Below are 17,916 nucleotides of genomic sequence, written 5' to 3'. Positions count from 1 at the left end.
GCAAAGATATCGGCCCCAGGCGTCGTGTTAGTACGTTCGAAAGACAAAACTGGACAGAAAGTTCTTAGAAGGCCACATTGTTCCAAGAAGAATCCGCAGCACCAACACGAGGCAGCCTGTAACCGTATACACTTGAACAGGTGTTCAAATGTGTGAGCTAGACGATGATGTGGGTCTGCCTAGAAATACGCAAAAAACCTCGCAAGGCCTGCACTTAGTTTGTAGTACCAAAACCAGAAGCCGTCGGCGTGCTTGCTATTGCTATTGCCGCCACTGCGGAATGGAGTACGGCACGGCATTAATGTTACGCGTGTGTCTGCCCGATGCTTGTGGCCAGAAACACTAGGCAAGCGTCTATGAGCAAGCCACTCTTGAAGAGCTTAGCTTAGCTACTGTTAATACTGTATGTAGCACAAAACTCACCCAGCGGGAAACGCCCGCAAACAATAGGGGGACTGTGCACAGGGCTATACGAGCTGCTTCATATACCTATAGTAGATCGGCCAGAAGCGCCCAGAAAATCGCGTGGTTATGTTATCGGCTAGCGAAACGATTCATAGCGAATAGCGAATAGCGTGAACTCCCGCTCATCACTAAGCACCATAGCCACGACTTCCTCCCACTACAGTCCTCTATATGCAGGTTAGGCCAATGCGGTGCGGTGCGGTGCGGTCCTTCGGTGCGACGGCTGTTGCTTACAAGCGTCGGGCGACTCTCGAAGCCTGCAACGACTTTGCGCGAGCACGAGTAGTCTTGTGAAGAAGACCTCGTGTCTTGTTATATCTTCGGCGAAGTGAGTCGTATGCAGATGGAGGGGCTGTCGGGGGTAATCGAGATTGAAACAGAGAGAGAAAGAAAAAGAGTTCTTTTTGAGCAAACCGCTATTGAATTGCCACTGCTGCTGCCGCCCACAGCAGATGCGGTATAAACCGACTTAGAAAGAAGAAGAATTGATTCAAGAAGCAAAACTATAGAGGCCGAGTTTCAACTTCGGAAGCTTCTGTGGCAGCCGACAGCAACGACGCGGTTGTCCGTTGTTCGCATTATTTCGCTTGATCTTCCTGCTGTTCTCTTCCTCCTCCAGTTGTTCCTCATAGTTAAACCATCCAAAGAGAATGACGATACGAGCTGTTTCCAGCGAGAAACTAGCTTCTCCGTTTGGTCGTCGCCGGGTGGAGGGGGCATCAACAAGTCTCAGTTACTCAGACTGTCTGATAGCCAGCCAGCCAGCCAGCCAGCCAGATCTGGTTAGTCCCCCAAAGCGATTGTTCTCGAAGTACGACTATTCGCCTCGACAAGGCACGTCGGTACGCTCGTATTATCTATTTGGAAGATCCTCTACTGCTCGAGAGGTTTATGCCGCCACAAATCGAACCTGCACAACTAAACGCAAAGCGGATAAGGGAAGATATCTTACTTCACTGTTCTATTGCAATGACACAGCAGCAGCAACAAAACCAATACTGAACGAAAGAAATCTACCAAAACCAGGCATGATCTAGCTACTGTCCCTTAGCTACTGTTTTATGCGGGCAGGTCTTGTCAGCAGCGGGGTTTCCCCTCGTCGGCGGACGTGAATGAAATCAGGCATCAGTCCTGTTGTAGGCCCCAATATCGCATACGACGCCAAGGTGTAACAGTTTCTGTGGGTCTTGAATGCTATTGACAACTGGCGAAGACAGGTACTACGATTGCATCGGCTATATATCGTGCATTTAGCTCGCGGCAGTCTCGCCTAGTCTCTTCGTAGTTCGAGCTGAGTCTGGGACTGGGCAAATGCTTAAAGCCAGCGCATAGACACGTGTTAGACAACGGGGTATCAGATAGATCTAGTAGACATCCAGGCAGCTCGGGTAGCTTGCACGTGCGTTCTTCTAAGGGATTCACTAAATTCGTCCTTTTCTTTATAAGTTTCAACTCTTTTAAGTCGTCTCTTCCGACGCCTCTTCGGTCTGTTTTAGGACTAGATGAAATTGGTTTTTCGTAATCTTTCAAATGTATTTACACCGTATGTTCTGCCATATACAAACAAAATTATGTACGGTATAGTTCGATGCGATTGCCATATTGTCCATGCGTAGGGAAGCTACATCAGCGTTCTGCTATAGAATACTAGCTAGCTCCGAACACAGTCGGGGCAAAACTACTAAGAAGAACAAATTTTCCTGGATGTTCTCTTCCAACCTCTATGACTATCGCTATCGGTACACAGCTAGCTGTTACTGACTTCGTTAACGATAGCTGGCTACTCCAGCACTGGATAGCCGAACTGAGGACGCTTGCCCAGATTTGTTAGTAAAAAATGTAGAAGGACAACCTTCGGCCGGGCTTTCTATACGCCATGTTAGCTGAGGGCGATCGAACCGCAGGGGGATCGAATGCCTTTGCTATGTCACCATTAGAGCTACGACGACCAGCGAATTGGCCATATGGCCGTATTGTTTACTGCTAGCTTTTCTAACTGATCTCTGGCGTCCTTTTTTCTTTCTCTTGGCCCGAGAGCTTCCCCGGCTCTTGATGCCTGCTGCTTATCCAGACGGACGGTCGAGCCAAAGCCGGATCCGAAAAAGAAGACCCGAACAAATCAACCTTTCGGCCACCAACTAGAAAACGCCACGCCGTCTCGCGGAACCCTGAGACACATCGCGGCGAACCAGCCGGGATCTACTGCTTGGTCGAGTAACCTTGTACCCGCAATTGCTAAAAGCAGAAGTCTGAAAGAGCGCAAGACAAGGGGCAATTGTAGGAGGACTGGCGTAGCCGAACGAAACACACACACACATAGTGAGTTGGGCGGGTTAAACCGATGGTGTGACTGAAAGCTGAATTCGAGAAGTTTCAACACAAAATCAGAATGATGATGAGCTATGAGACATCATCTTGTTTACAAGCTCCGTTCAACAAGGCGCCGACATGGGGCGAACGTCGTCGGATTGGGCTTCATTGGTTCTTTTAGTTGATTTTGTATCAAAATCAGAGACACGCATGTTTACAAGAACGTAGACGTGCATTCTGTTGTTCGAATAGGAAAAACAGTGAACTGCCGACAAGTCTGCTTCGAAGGGCCACCATTGGGTGGATAATTATGTCAATAGGTATGCTTCGTTTTTTACCGTATAGAGTTATGAAATTTATTTGCTGTCGCTGTTATCAACATTGTAATCAGTTTTTTTTTCATAGATGATAACAAAAATTATCGTCTTCGCTCTGGTTTGCCAAGGCAAAAGCGTTTCTGTTCTAATTACACTTGCGCGCATACATGTTTAACTCCGTCTAAGTCTGTTTTTAAGTCCGCTCAGCCTTAGACGGCATTGGATCCTGCGACAAGACCAAATAAACACAAATGGCGTACTACCTCAATCTAGATTTGCTTGCGTTTTTTGTCAGCGTTATGCTGATAGGACTCAGCCTCGAGCTCTTGTGAATGAGATGTCAAGGCTGTCACAGCACTAACAATACAGAACCCAGCAGACGTCTCCTTGTAACGTAGACCCGAAAGGAGACCAAAACGCATTATGAGTCTGCCACGTTACGGAGCCATAGCTGTCTACAAATCTATCAATGCTTCATGCTTGCTATAGTCTTCGTTATTCGTGGATATTGCTTGTCAGGTCTGACTACCAGGCCATTAGACTCAATTTAATCGAATTCAATAATTTCACCTGCGTTTGTCTAAGTTATATTATATAAGTGGCGATCGGCGCCATTACGGAAAGCCAGGGCGAAACTATTCGCCAAAAGAAAGACGGTAAATGTTGCGTCCACCGTTTAGAAGCAGGACTGTGTTTGCGACCTGGCTACCACCAGCCGGCCCGACAGCCCGTGATAATCCTGTACACGAGCGATATCCAGATAGGGGCTACCGCGAACCAGATCGCTGGAGAAATAAACGGGCCTAGGCCGGCGCAGCAAATCGACTCGTCATGGCCGTTATGGCCGCATTAGTCTAATTATATTGCGCTGGAGTTTCGTAAAGCGGAGTGATCGATTCTACGTAGCGAAACACGTAAGTAGTGAGGGCGCCACTGTCGGCACCGTGTCGCATGTTTGTGTGGTGTGCATTTTGGCGGATATTGTCCCGTGGAGTAACCGGAAGTTGTTACGGTACGAAGCACACAGAAATGATGGAGGTCTTTGCTCGCTGATGAACGGCGCAGGTTAAATACGAGAAAAGGGAAGAACAAACGAAGGCGCTATTGCGCGTAGGTTGGCAATGAAGACGCTCATCAAGCGGAATTTCGAAAAAAAAACGTGCTTTGTAATAGCAATCAAACCAACTGAACTGGTGGCAGTATTAATAATAATCGCAATGATAAGTGTATTATAGCAAAAGTACGTTTATTACGTAAATTCGAAATACAGCGTCGAGTGCGGTCTCCCATCTAGCGAGTGGATATCATTGTTCCATATCGCAGACAATAAATAAAAATGTCGATTGTGAATTTCCATTGCTGCGGTAGTAGTATATCGTATGATCATCATTCTCGGTCGGAACGAGGCGATCATTGAACGGGTTCTATCAACCACAGTATGAACGCGCGTTGATACCGTCACAAAGTGGGGCAGCATATTCGAAATTTATTGCACCTTAGACAAAAAAAAAACAGCGAATCGTACTCTGTTCAAGAAACTGTTTGCAAGATCAACAGTAACATTAGCGCGTTAGGATAACAATGGATAGATATTGTATTTTAATGGTTTCAGGCAGCGTTCGAAACGAATTGATTTGAGCCACTTGTCGGCCGGATGACGCCCAGTCGTAGATCAGCTAGGAAATTGCGGTTAGTAATGAAGCTACTAGCTTTCCGTTCTGGCCGTCTCTGCGATACTTAGTACCTTTCCTAACTAATAGCTAAGTTGCTAGATTTCTCAGCGCCACTATCGAAATTTGCCATGTATTTCTATTGCTTTGAGGAAAGTTATCGCTCGCAGTTATCATGCGGTACACCTAGCAATTATTGGATATATTACGTTGTAGAAACCATGACGCATCTCGAGACTATCAGAGGTTTTGTGCTTGTGGCCACTGAATGTCCGTTCGCAATTTACTTTGAACGATATCGGCAACAGTTATCGTCCGCTGTATTTAACCAGCCCTGATCGATGCACAGGCACGCTATCAAATCGATGATAAAATTTCTCGCATCAAACCTACGATGAGTCGCTTTACAAAGCTCGCCCTGACCAAATTTAGGGTGTTAGGCTGGTTTTCTACTGTGCTAGGAAACGAGTGCGCAAGAAGACCACATGTAGCGATTTCGATTGCGGAGCCGGAAATTTCTCGAGAGGCTGCGACCTCGCCGTAACACTTACGCAGCTTACATGCGAGATAAGATATAATCGTATCACATGTCGTATCGTCTCGCAAGGACGTACGATGATATAGCTGCTAACGGTGTCTACTTCTATTTTTTTCATTTAATAGCAGGTATTATGTTCGTAAAAGTGCAGTACAAGTAATAACTAAGCGATAAACCGGGGCCTGCTGCACTCTTGGGTCGATTAGCTGGCCGCATGACAGATGCGGCCTGTCTTCGCATTTGGCCTATCGATGAGACAGATCTTCACAGCTAAAAAGCGCGCTCCGATGACGACTGTGACAAGTGCTGCAGTGACGAGCCGCAGGCTCAGCCAGTGCGATCACAGAGAGCTCTGCTTTAAACTGTACTCACTCGAGACGTGGGCACTCCCAGCTCAATGTATATCTGCAAGTAGTCAACGGATAAAAATGATGAACCGAATCGATGCCAACGATAGAAAAATGACTCTCCGCGCTGGAGCTCAACTCGCGCTAGAGTTCTCCCTAATCGCGGCTAGCCTAGAGGACTAAATTTGATGCTAACTGGCTGGGGCACTAACAACACTCGTGCCTGTCTTCGGGTGCCATCAAGAATTGCCGAAGCGAAAGTATGTTTTCGTCATTCTTGGCCTTAAAGTGTATGTTAGTATTCTTTGTGGGGCGAACAGCTGAAGGACAAACTGGGTGTAAATCTGTCTGCTTTACGATATTATATATGTATATATGTTGTAATAAGTACAACATACGGCCAGTCCATTGTGCGTGCTCCACTTATTTTCCAACGCTACAATAAAACTATGACCTGTCGGGTGTTCGTTTGCCATTTGAGGACACAAAAGTATATAGCTTCCAGCTCCAACCGCAGAAGTAGCTGACTAAGCTATGGGTAGCAGGTACATAGTAATCGCTGGCATAGCGTCTAATATGATCATGATTGAGTCAACTGGAACCGCATTGGTAGAACTGTCTTGCCTGATATTGATTCTGCAACGACCGCATCTGACAGGACGGCGTCGAGTTGTTTGCGACGCCCACAGGCGGCCGACACACCGTCGACGCCATCAGCTACAGCTACGGGAAAATCAAAAAAGCAGCACCGAGCTGCTCGGTGTTTACCGGGTGGACGGACAGAGCACGTCGTACACAACGCTCACAATATGTCCGCCGTTATTTTACTGCCGTCACAACCACTATTATTTGTTTGCTCTTATTTTTGGTACTAGTGGGGTTCATCGAGAGCAGCTGGCGTTTGCACAAGGTGGCGACTGAAAAATGGGGTGCGGGTGTTTTTCAAAGCAGCGATGTGAAATGATGTTGGCTCTAGCCAGCAGCGGCAGCGGCACACCCGACCAACAATTGCCAAGCAGTGAACAGCGATACTTAAAATACACTGGTCGCATTGCTGCTATCTAAATGACCAAAGCAATGAGTGCTTTAAATGTACGGAGGGAAAGAAGAGTTTATCTCTAATTGGTCCGCAATGGCAAGGCTGTCATGTGCGTGCGTTTTAACTATGGCTATCTACAGGCTCACGACGCTGCAGGATGTTGGCAACGGTACCGGGACGTTAACGACCACGCCAGCAAACCGGAAGGGCACAGATCTTCTGGTTCATGCTTGCTGGTTTGCTTTGACAGGATACCGGCAGCAGCACTAGCATATCGCTCGAGTCGGAGGCTGAAACGTGAAACTGGAAATACGCAACCGCTATGGTCACAGTAATACGTGGAAACCACGCTTTCGTCGCGGTGTACCTACCCGTTCTTCTAACAACAACAGCAGCCGTCACAAAAGTGAGCTGCACGCTAGAACCGTTGTATTCTCCTTTCATCAGCTATAACTGAATGCCGAGCAAAGCTGTGTCCGTTGTACAGTTGGATGCCCGTACACATACAGGCATGCAGAATGGGACCCGTTTTAATCCATGGGCAATTACGTACGAACTCATAGTATAGCAATCACAAATATTACGTGACCACATATTATAGCAGATATCTGCGACGTCAAATTATGACGCCGTGAATGAACGTGGGACTAAAGCGCCATCTAGCAGATTTGCAATCATTATGATCGTTATCGACTTCGAAGTTTATGTAGACATATCTTTAGTGAAAGGTCTTTGGCCATATGAATATTTTGCTTACCGCAAATGGACAGCACAAGGTTCCATCAAACATAGCTACCCAATATATTTGGTCTGTCGCCAAGCGCCGCTCTATGGTGTACTAGGTGGTTGGATGATGTCGCGGCTAAGCAGGTACCCTTTGAGTCATGAGGTAATTTGAATAATTCGTTTAGTAATAAACAGTTATTTAAAAAGAACTCACTGTCTTCGCGCTGCATCAATTAAGACATTTATGATTCTAACACCTTTATCCGCATCGATATTTCTGATACGATCGGAAAAAACTGAGTCGTTTAATAACAAGAAAATCTTCTCTCATCTTTCAAGATGGAGTAACTCCTCCAAAGTTTGCGCTCGATTGGATACGATTGGCTACTAGTTTACTTTTTTCGTTTAACTTCTTGATGGAAGTTTCCACCTCAAACTCACCTTTTTACGTTTATCGAACTTGCTTTTGAGTTGATCCAACAGCTCCTTGACGGTCGGCTCCTCCTTAACGGGAAGTAGATATTGCCGCCAGTTGGCCGAGCTAAAACCCCAATGGCAGGTCCTAGTCTCGGCCCTGGCGCGATGCACGTGAGAGATGAAACGACGTGGTGATAGCATGCCCCGGCATTCTAGGCATCGTACACAGGGCGAATTCGGTCCGGAATAGATGTCCGTATAGAACAGCCCTTCACAGCCGCCGAAACACTCGTGGTAGACCTCGAGGGCCTCGCAGTTCTCGTCCTTCGGCCCGCCCTCAACAGGGGTGTGTAGCAAGGAGGCGCACAAGCGCTCTGCATCGCTTTTGCTGATAAGCCCGCACGATGGAATACGATACGGTAGTATTGACGCTTCTTTCAACTGCGCTAGCTGATCGTCCGTACAGCGTGAACAGTAGATCTGAAGATCGTCACAGACCGAGTTGATCTGAAGGAGCGTAAATCCGCGTAGAACCGTATTGAGTATCTGAGGCAAACACAGTCGGTCTTCACCGCCCACATTGAAACACGCAATGGTCTCACCTTCAAGCACGGTCGATGAGCGTTGTCCACTCGAACGGCGATCTTTCGGCAGCGGCAGAAGAAGCGGTGGCGGCTGTTGTATAGGAGGTCGGGACGGCGTCAGGGGGGATACCGACTCCTCTTTTTCGGAGGCAGTCTCTGTCGTCCATCTAACGCTGTTCGGGCCATGAAGGCTGGTCGTGGCCGCTGCCTGATAACTCTTGAGGACGCGTTTCAGATGGGGGGTGTAAGCATCCGTTTCGGTGCTACTTCGGGTCGATTCCACCCGTTGCTCTCGTACGACCGATAGCGGTCGGACGGAGGTGCAAGTAGCGGAAGAAGTTAGCGCGGGCGAACTCGCCGCCACTGTTGCTGCCGCAACAAGAACGGGTGTAGGAGCCGCGCACATGGCCGTGACTTATGTTTACGACGTCAATGACGAGGCTTGTGCCTAGTTTGTTTGGCCTTGCACGAACTCAACCGACTGATGGTAGTGCCTAAACGGCCTAAATCTCAAACGCTACCTGTCCGATTACTACGGGGCTCCCTCAGAACCTTGGTGAATAGGCGAAATAAGATAGGCATGTGAAGGTAGCACTGGAAGGTGCAACCAGCTTCGTCGATTTATTCTTCCTTCCTTCGTCTGTACTGCAGAGATGATTGGGACGTCTGGTTGATTTATCGATTTCGTCGTTGTTGTTGTTGGTGCACTTTTCGTGTTGACGGGAAAGAGCGATATCTGCCGTCGAAATGTAGATGACACATTCACTTGCTGTACGTAGAGAATCGACGGGTACTCCTACAACTGGTAGAACTTTACCTCGACACTGCCGAGGACAGAACAAGTTTGTCGCTCTGGGGGCAACAAGAACAGAGCACTTCGATACCACTGTAATTGTAGTAGTCGCATCACGAAACAAACGATTCCGGGGATCGGACTGCTAGTCACAGCAACACCACTTCAGTCAACGCTAAGCGATACGATCTTCCGTTTCACCGTGTATCTATATGATATTTCTTCTCTAGAAAAATTCCGTAACGCACGATTAGCAAAAATTAAATATACCAGTACGAGATCCCTGGAGCTGGCTTGCATTAACACAAATATATATATATATATATATATACATATATATATATATACGTAGTTTGTTTTTTATTGTTTGAAAAACACTAATAACTCCGACTCGGGCAGTAGTACTCCGAGATAAAAGAATACTCCTTACTTCAATACTACAATTCCTGTGATTGATAACTAGGCACGTTGTCGTAACGCTGTCTAACGGCATCCACTGGAAAGAGCACAGACTTCAGAACACACAAGAACACAATTTGGAGTTGTTGTTTCCTATATCCTCTTATAATAACAATTATTCTATATGGACATTTTTCTTTTAGCTTTTTCCGCTGTCGATATATACTCGATGTTTGTTTTCGTTCGGTATTCTTGCTTAATGTGTTTCATTTAAGTTTTCTTAAGATTTCCTCAGTAGTTTGTTCCGTGCTATCTTTTCCTTCAGTAGCTTTCGCTCTGCTAGTCACTATTTTTTAGAACAGTATCGATAACAGTAGCACTTGTAAACATCTACTTGTTCTCCTCGTCGCACCTTGTCCTGCTTGCCTTGCTCTGGATTGGCAGACCAGCCAGCTAGCGAGCTACTTTTATCGAATCGAGTTGCACTCTCGCTCCAAAAATACTCGTTCTATTCCAAAGCCAACATTTGGCGGAAATGGTAACTGGACTGGTGAACAGCTAGCTTGCTACTTAGGCAAAGATAGGGAAAGACGGACAATTGTTATCGCATTAGTGGCGATAGTGTCATGCCAGCACAGAATGGATACGGTCAAAGCAACAATAACCGACAGTACTCGCCAGACCCGCCACCATCGACTAGCACATTTTCAAGCGCTCTGCCTGTCTGTCTACGGCCTGTGTGTAGCGCCGTTCATTCGGTGCCTCCCGCCGCCGCCGCCGTCGTCATCGTCGTCGTCGTCGTCGTCGTCGTCATCGTCGTCGTCGTCGTCGTCATCGTCGTCGTCGCCGCCGCTGCTGCTGCTGCTTCTGGCTGGCGCTGCAGATTCCTGCTGCTGCCACTGGCGCTGCTGCTGCTTGCGCCACCGCCGTTCGCGCCGCCGCTGCCAGCAAAGCTCGTCACTGTCCGTGTCGCTCGCTGGCGGCGCTCGACACGAGTGCGGTTCGAAGCAATCGGGGAAAGGGGACGCCCTCTCCCACCCTCGCCCCAAATGACGAAGCGACGGCGCGGCGCCCGCAGACAGAGACGACAGCAACTATGATGACGACGACGACGACGACGACGACAATGACAACAACAACAACAACGACGACGACGACGACAACAGCGGCTAGTCGGCGGACCGGTTCACAAGGAACACACATATGCATTGAAGAGAGAAAGGGGAATCGGTCATAGGAAAAAAGGGGGACTCGAAGACACACGTTCAGACAGACAGCACACACGCAGACGCACATACATCGAGACACATAGAGATCGACACCACAAGCTTCACATACGCAGCCCTATACACTGACGTGCACATACGGCCAAAGCGAAAAAGACGAGCAGAAAGAGAAAGGGGGAGATAGACAGAGAGCATCAGCAGTCGGCCAGCTCCTACCGACGTGCTGCTGCTGCTGCTGACGGAGCATCATACCGGCGGCGGCAGCAGCAGCAGCAGCAGCAGCGGCGGCGGCGGCGGCGGCGGCAACAGCCAACAGCTGTAGATGCCATGGCGCTCTCTCTCCAGCAGTACTCCCGCTGGAGGCACACGCATATACACGGAGATAAATAGCACAGCCATACATATACACAAACAGACACTTAGAGATAGACGGCGACGCGCACACAACCAACCTCCCCCGCCTCCGCCCTTCCCCTGCATTAGGCTCTGCCGCTCGTCTGCTCCTCCGCGATCAGCCAGACGTCGGTGACGTCGACGGCGGCTGTGGCGCCAGCGACGACGACGACGACGATGATGATGATGATGGCGAGAAAGAGAGAACACGGCCATGTCTACATGGGTTTGTGAGCTGTGACTGGCTGCCTGTTTGGCTGTGTGTATCAGTGAGTCGACTGGGTCGGTCGTTCTCCCTTCCTACTTGTCTGCCCGCCGATGCGACTGGTGTCGTGCGATGTCAGGGATCCAGCAGCTTCTGCCGCGCCAGAGCGTCGGCTGGGGACATCAGCGCGCTGCGGGTGCGACGAGCTTGCGGCCATCGCTTGTATGTAGCGTCCGTCTGGCCCCGACACGACTCGATTAGACCATGCGCGCACACGTCCAAGCACAGTCATGGTCTGCACACATTTCTTTACACGGACACCTACTACAGATGCTCGTAGACCGGCGACGTCGCTCCTCGCGCCGCACTTTCCTCTTTCTTGTGCAAACGACGACGGCGACGACGAGGACGACGACGACGACGGTCACGAGCGACAGCCAGAAAAGAAGGAGATAGAGGTCACGCCGCTGCTGTTGCTTCTGTTGCTGCTCCTGCTGTCGCGGTCTAGTCTCGTGTCCGCAAGGCGGCGCTACCGGCGGCCCCATCAGTTTGAATGGCAGCAGACAGAAGCTGTCTCACACCCCTGCCCACTTTTTTCTCGTTCCCCTAATGTCCGTAGGGACCAGTTGGCGACTGCCGACGCGCTGTTGTAGCGGTCGTTAAGGGCCTAGAGATAGTGATGCGGCCATCACTGCCGCTGCTGCGGCACCGGACGAACAAAGTCGTCCCATGACAGGGACGGGCGAATAGGCAAGCCATGGATGGACAACCGAAAGGGACGAAATGCTATGGAAAGTGTATCGGATGCCGACTAACCATCCGCTGCGACGCGGCCATGAACAGGCCGATAACCACGGCTGGCGACGGTTATGGTGGCGGCGCTTGAGAACCGCGCGGAGGAGATGGAGACTACGGTAGCAGAACCACCGATATCAGACAGCAGCAGCAGCAGCAGTGCAGCCGCCGTTGCTGTGATCTGCTACGAGGCCCGCAGCGTGTGATGGCAGGGAGACTGCAGCTGCCGCTGGGGCCAGTTAGCAGAGGCCGCATTGCCCAGGTGGACAGAAGGACAGACAACAGGAAGCCCGTTTGCTCGTCGCAAGTGTGCGATGCTGACGGTCGCTGTAGTACAAAGCAGCGTAGAAAAACGCGTCAGAGAACGATAAAAAGGAAAGCTACATGGCTACGATATTTTAGGCGAGAAAAGGACTGGATTAGCTAGCGATTGGCGATGGATATAAAATAAAGATTGGATTAGAGATGATAGCGGTGGTACTAATTGGAAAAAGCGTTACGGAGGGAGCGCAAACAGGGCGCCTACATACAGCTCTGACTGAAGGGGCCATCACGCTATGTGAAGTGGTGGCAGCAGCAGCATTAAGGTGAGCCAAGGCACTGGAAATATATAAAAAAAAAAAAGAAGAGGCAAAAACATTGAATAGAAAAGAGACTCAGGGATTTTTTTTAACCGTCCGCACGCGTTTTTGCGTCGCCTAACGTGAACTACGAGTTCGACCCTATGCGCTGTATATTGTTATAATGGCAAAGACTTGAAGCGCAAATTAGCCGCGTCTGTTGCACTACGCACACAGTTCAGGCCCATACAGCGAGGAAGGGGTTGGATATTCGTGACAACTAATTAGGTAACGTATCTGCCTGCTAATCGTAGAGACATGTTGTGGTCTAGGTTCAAACCCGGGCTTAGACAGACGGTTCGTGTCGTGCTGAAAGCCAGCCGTCCGTTCGGTTGAATGTCCAATGGCGACACGGGACGTAAAATTCAAAAAACAGAGGAAGTTCGGACTAAAGTCTTTGAGAGAACAAGGGTAGCGGACGACACATACATAGCAGCATTGGCTTCTACGAAAGAACATCGTACAACTGTTAGGCATATTCGGTTCGTATCTGCAAGGACACTAGTGTATTTAAAGAAAGAGCACAATAACGTAATTACGATTCTGTTACTCAATATGCAGATTGTTTCAACAAAAGATAGATGAATAAATCTATAGATACTGTAAAATGATAAACAGAGTACGCTTGTGGCATCTTACAAGACAATTTATCGGGCGAGTCTTATTTATTTTGGTATTCTCGTCTCATAACCCTGATTTTTAATTATCTATTACACAATAAGAATAACAGCATTAAATGCAAAACCGCCATAACTGGTTTAATGCGGAACCGTCTACTTGGTGATTTTGTAGCTTCTAGGAGCTTTCTAAAAACAAAATCTTCTACTGAAAATTTCTAGGAACCATCGACGATTTGTTAAGAAAGCTATTATTTGATACAGAGCATTTGTAGTATAAATTATCACACCGGTTGATGCCAACCGGTAACTGGCTGTAGCAACAGACTGCTCTGACAGACAATACGCCATCTTTTACAGATCACGCATTCTAAACAAACAACAACAAATACTATAGCGTTACAACGAGTAACACTTAAAGCAATTGTTGTCCAGCCTAAAAGACTGTATGATCTTGGTTTTAGGTTTCATACCTGAGAATAGGCAAACACACGCAGGTTTCAATTAGTATTATTTTTACTCACAGTGAGTATGAATATATAGATAGATTCAAGACTACCATACATAGTAACTAAGCAAGCGTAAAATGTCCATGCGCAACGGGGCCAACATTCGTATTTAAAGTGAACGCCTAATTGTTGCCTGCTTGTTCATCATGATGTCCTTGAAAGTTACGAAATTTACGAAAAGTTGAGACACCAAGCGATAAATCCTGATAGATCCTTCGACACACCTACGACGGCCCTGTAAATCGATTCATCATATTCTTTCTATAAGGTTCACTAAAGGTTAGCCGATGGCTCAGTCACATATGACCTAGTTCGATTCCAAATTGGTTTTGTAAGACTCCGCGTGCCATTGCGTCGTAAGATTTCTACGGCTTCCCAAAAAACTCACTTCTCACAAAAACACACTTTAGCACAGAAACTATGTGATTATCATAATTACAGTCAATATTAATCAAACAATATGTTTCTAGCAATTTCGCGTTACGTCTGATAAATCGAAAAAAAACTTCCAAAAATAATAATGGAAAGACCTGCGCACTTACAAAGTTATTAATATTCATTGAAGGTTGCGAAACTAAGCGGTTTTAAATATAACATAATCCATAATTCCTGATCCTTTATTTTGTAATTAGCAAACAACATTTTACATAGCCGGCGTGTGGTGTTTTCATAATAGATTCTATTGAGTGGAGTTAATTGGTCTCTCGTGCGCCCATTTTATGTCAAAGTCTTTCCCTGTTTGCCCCAGCGGTTTGAAGCGCGGCAGCTCCGGGAAAATATTATATGTCTTTTAAACGGACAGTTACACGTGTACTTAGAAGAAAACCGCAAGTTCCTGCTCAGGTTCGAAGTTTTCCGCAAAGTTAAGCAGAACGATCGCAGGTGCGCTTTTGACTGAACGGTTTTGAATGCTCTAATGATATTTGTTTAATCAGATGATATCTTTAATATGATGGAATTGAATATTGGACGATTATTGCCTCATGTGGAAGATCTAAGGTTAGTAGGCCTTATTCTCACTTTTTGGTTAAAGTTTGATAGCCGATGTTAGCTAGGTGTTTTTGGGTACTCAACCCCGCCAGCAAGTAATTACATACTGATAGCGTATGTTGACTACACGAAACCTGTGATAATACCACCGCGATCCTTGCCAAAGTAGACAGATTATCACTGAAAACCTAAGGTACAGGTAAAATAAGGGGACTGAGTACAATCGTATCGCAGAGAAGTGATTTATTCTATCACAAAAAATTGCCGTTAGGTTGATCCTTTCTATCTAGGCCGTTATAAACAAGCGAAGCGATTCGCTGCAGCTTGGGCCGCTTACAAGGACAATCCTGTACGTATGCCTAACATAACATGAAAAAGAAATACTCTTTCAGGGCAAGATGATTTAGACAGCACCAGGTTACATGATTTTTGTGCAGTTTTATTTCTTCCAATATGGTCAGCAAAACGGAGCTTGCCCTTAAAGCATTTTTGGCATAGACAACGCTACCGTTACGCCGATCTTCGTCGTGAGTAAAGTAGCAGAAGGAGATGGAATTTCTCAGAGTTCAGGTCACATATCGTAAGGTAATAGTTCCCCAGATGTTTTTTAATTTTCTCAATTCCAATCGTATTTTACATGAATGTGTGTTTTTTTTTCACCACAATTGCGCATAATACCTAATACACTAGAAACTATACCAACGGATGGTCCGACTAACGGGGATATGGCCGTCAGAGTCCATATGACCGAAATGTCCTAAACACCTAGTCTAGAAGTTCGTAAAGCATACTTCAAATAGGTTAGAGCGTTCAAGGTATCAGTGTCATACGCTGTGTAATAACACTCATATAGGCATTTTTTTAGAGGTAACCGAAGCCGCTGAGGCACTGATCTATACAGACGTTAATAAACGTTTCTAGTTTTGAACTGTGGGACCATGCTAGCGGCATCAAACCACTGAAAAGGTCCCTGCACCGATATCATAGCCTCTTTTGAACTATGTACCTATTGTGTGTACAATTGCACTTGCTTGCTACTGGCCTTTTGATGTGACTGTCGAGTTGACTCACGATGGTGACGCCTGAACCGACAGCTAAGAAGATTACATAATAATCTTCTTACATAATAAGTATACTATGCATGTCGGCAGACACCGTAGTGGACGCAGTATAGAAACAAAAAGCCTTTCTATAAGGCTTCCCTTGCCATAAAAAAATCGTCGGGATAGAAAATAAAGTTTTTTTTGTAAATTGCCTAATTCAGTTAGCAGTTGATGAAACAGAGCTAAATCTCATCGTTGCCGAACACGTTATAGTTGACAGAGTTTATTGAGAATTATAGAAGGGTACGAGCGCTATTGATAATTTTCACATGTCGTCTATTCACGTTGCCTGTTTTTTTTTTTCGATGTTCTTACGCTACGCCACAATGTTATCACGAACATTTTCTAATACTCAAGGAAAGCTAGGCACAAGAGTTGGAAAAATCAATTGGGGTCAGAAACAGGAAACGAGATTTGAAGGTCTCATAGTTGTTGCCGTTAGGTAGCGGTTTAACGGATAATATGAAGGTGCACTAATAGAGTAATAGTAATAAACGTCAGTCTCTGATGTGTGGTGACCATAGATTATTACAATGAAACAAATGATCCCGCATTTCCTAAACGCTGCTCCGAAACGTTACCTCTATATAGATGAGCTATGAAGGAGCATTTTGGCCTGTCTAACTAAAAAAAAAAGAACCAGTTTTCAGCTGCCGGTAACACGACGTCGGTTTAATATTAAGTCAATGACGATATCTATATGAAGACGAAAGATTCTTGAAAAGGACACAAATGATCTTTGAACGTTTCAATAACAAGTTCTGCCTTGCCGTGTCTTTAATATTGCTATATCGCGCGGTTGATCGGTTAGAGAATAGGACCTAAGTGTTTTCTGTGCGAAAGCTAGAAAACGGATTAAGGGAAAATGTGTGCATACCTGCCATGGCTTAAGAACGAAGTAGCATATAACACAACAAAATCGAGTGTGATCAATCGCCAACTCTACCTATTGAACGAAATACGCTTTTACCCTGATTAAAACAAGCTACGTACTTACCTGTTCTATTCTAAAGAGACGGTAATTATAATATAAAAAAAACCATGGGTCTCATGTCGCTCTCTCCTGAGACATACCATGACGAGATCATTAATCAAGTACCTGTCTCACATATAACAATGATGCGATCAGTGAAATGTAATACCATGACGCCAGTAAGATGAAGGCCAAATATCAATCTAACGGAAAAGAAATTCAAGTTCAGTTATGTTGCGTTCCGACATCGACGTTTTTAACGGTGCCACGAGGTCGAGCAACGTTTCCTCGACGAACAAATAACGTAAATTTATCTATGAACAAAACAATATGATACTATTTGAGAAAAATCAATAGGTAATTGGCCGAGTAGTTCGTTAGCATCCGCGATGTGCTTCAGCAAACTGCTTTCCTGTTCTTTCAACTTACCAAAAACGTTTGAATTACAAAGGTGCATATACATGCAATATGACACATAAACGATATCCGTGAAATTTCTGCTTGAGATAAAGGAAGTTCATGATATTCCATTAAATAGCGTCAAATTTCTGATGGCCATTTTAGTAAGCTTAAAGACGCTAACAAATTTTTCTGATACCCTCAGACCCTACGCGACCTTGAGATTTGGTCAGTAGGTCTACTTAGAGTAAGGCCACTTAACAGCAATCATATATAAAATACAGTTTAGATATCTTTATCGGTCAAAACGAAAGATACCGAAGGACTGGAGTACCTAACAAGAAGGCTAAATACAAGGCTTTCTTAAGGCAGGAGCTGACCTAATCACGCAGGTGCAACTTAACACAATATGTACTCGCAAGAAGCCGCCAGAAAAAGTCGAAAACTCATGTTTTAGAGAGCATTTGTGTGCGACAAGGTA

General features: G+C 46.3%; 1 protein-coding gene across 2 annotated transcripts in view; it reads right to left on the bottom strand.

Annotated features, from left to right (window-relative positions):
- The window catches only part of Snoo (Sno oncogene), a 66,643-nt gene extending 55,700 nt beyond the window's left edge, over positions 1-10,943 (bottom strand). Inside the window, exons 1-3 of one of the 2 annotated variants that reach the window (XM_086992217.1) lie at positions 10,018-10,943; positions 9,637-9,718; positions 7,854-9,432 (exon numbers count right to left, since the gene is read on the bottom strand). In XM_086992217.1, the coding sequence (XP_086848343.1) occupies positions 7,854-8,819 (966 nt within the window). In that variant the 5' untranslated portion in view covers positions 8,820-9,432; positions 9,637-9,718; positions 10,018-10,943. Of the gene's footprint in view, positions 1-7,853 lie in introns of both variants that reach the window. The other variant, XM_022812078.2, reaches the window with a different exon arrangement.
- Positions 10,944-17,916: the final 6,973 nt, after the last annotated feature.

This window comes from Varroa destructor, unplaced genomic scaffold, assembly GCF_002443255.2.
Source record: "Varroa destructor unplaced genomic scaffold, Vdes_3.0 BEIS01000006.1, whole genome shotgun sequence".
NCBI lineage: Eukaryota > Metazoa > Arthropoda > Arachnida > Mesostigmata > Varroidae > Varroa > Varroa destructor.
This window is presented reverse-complemented; position numbering and strand designations above follow the sequence as displayed.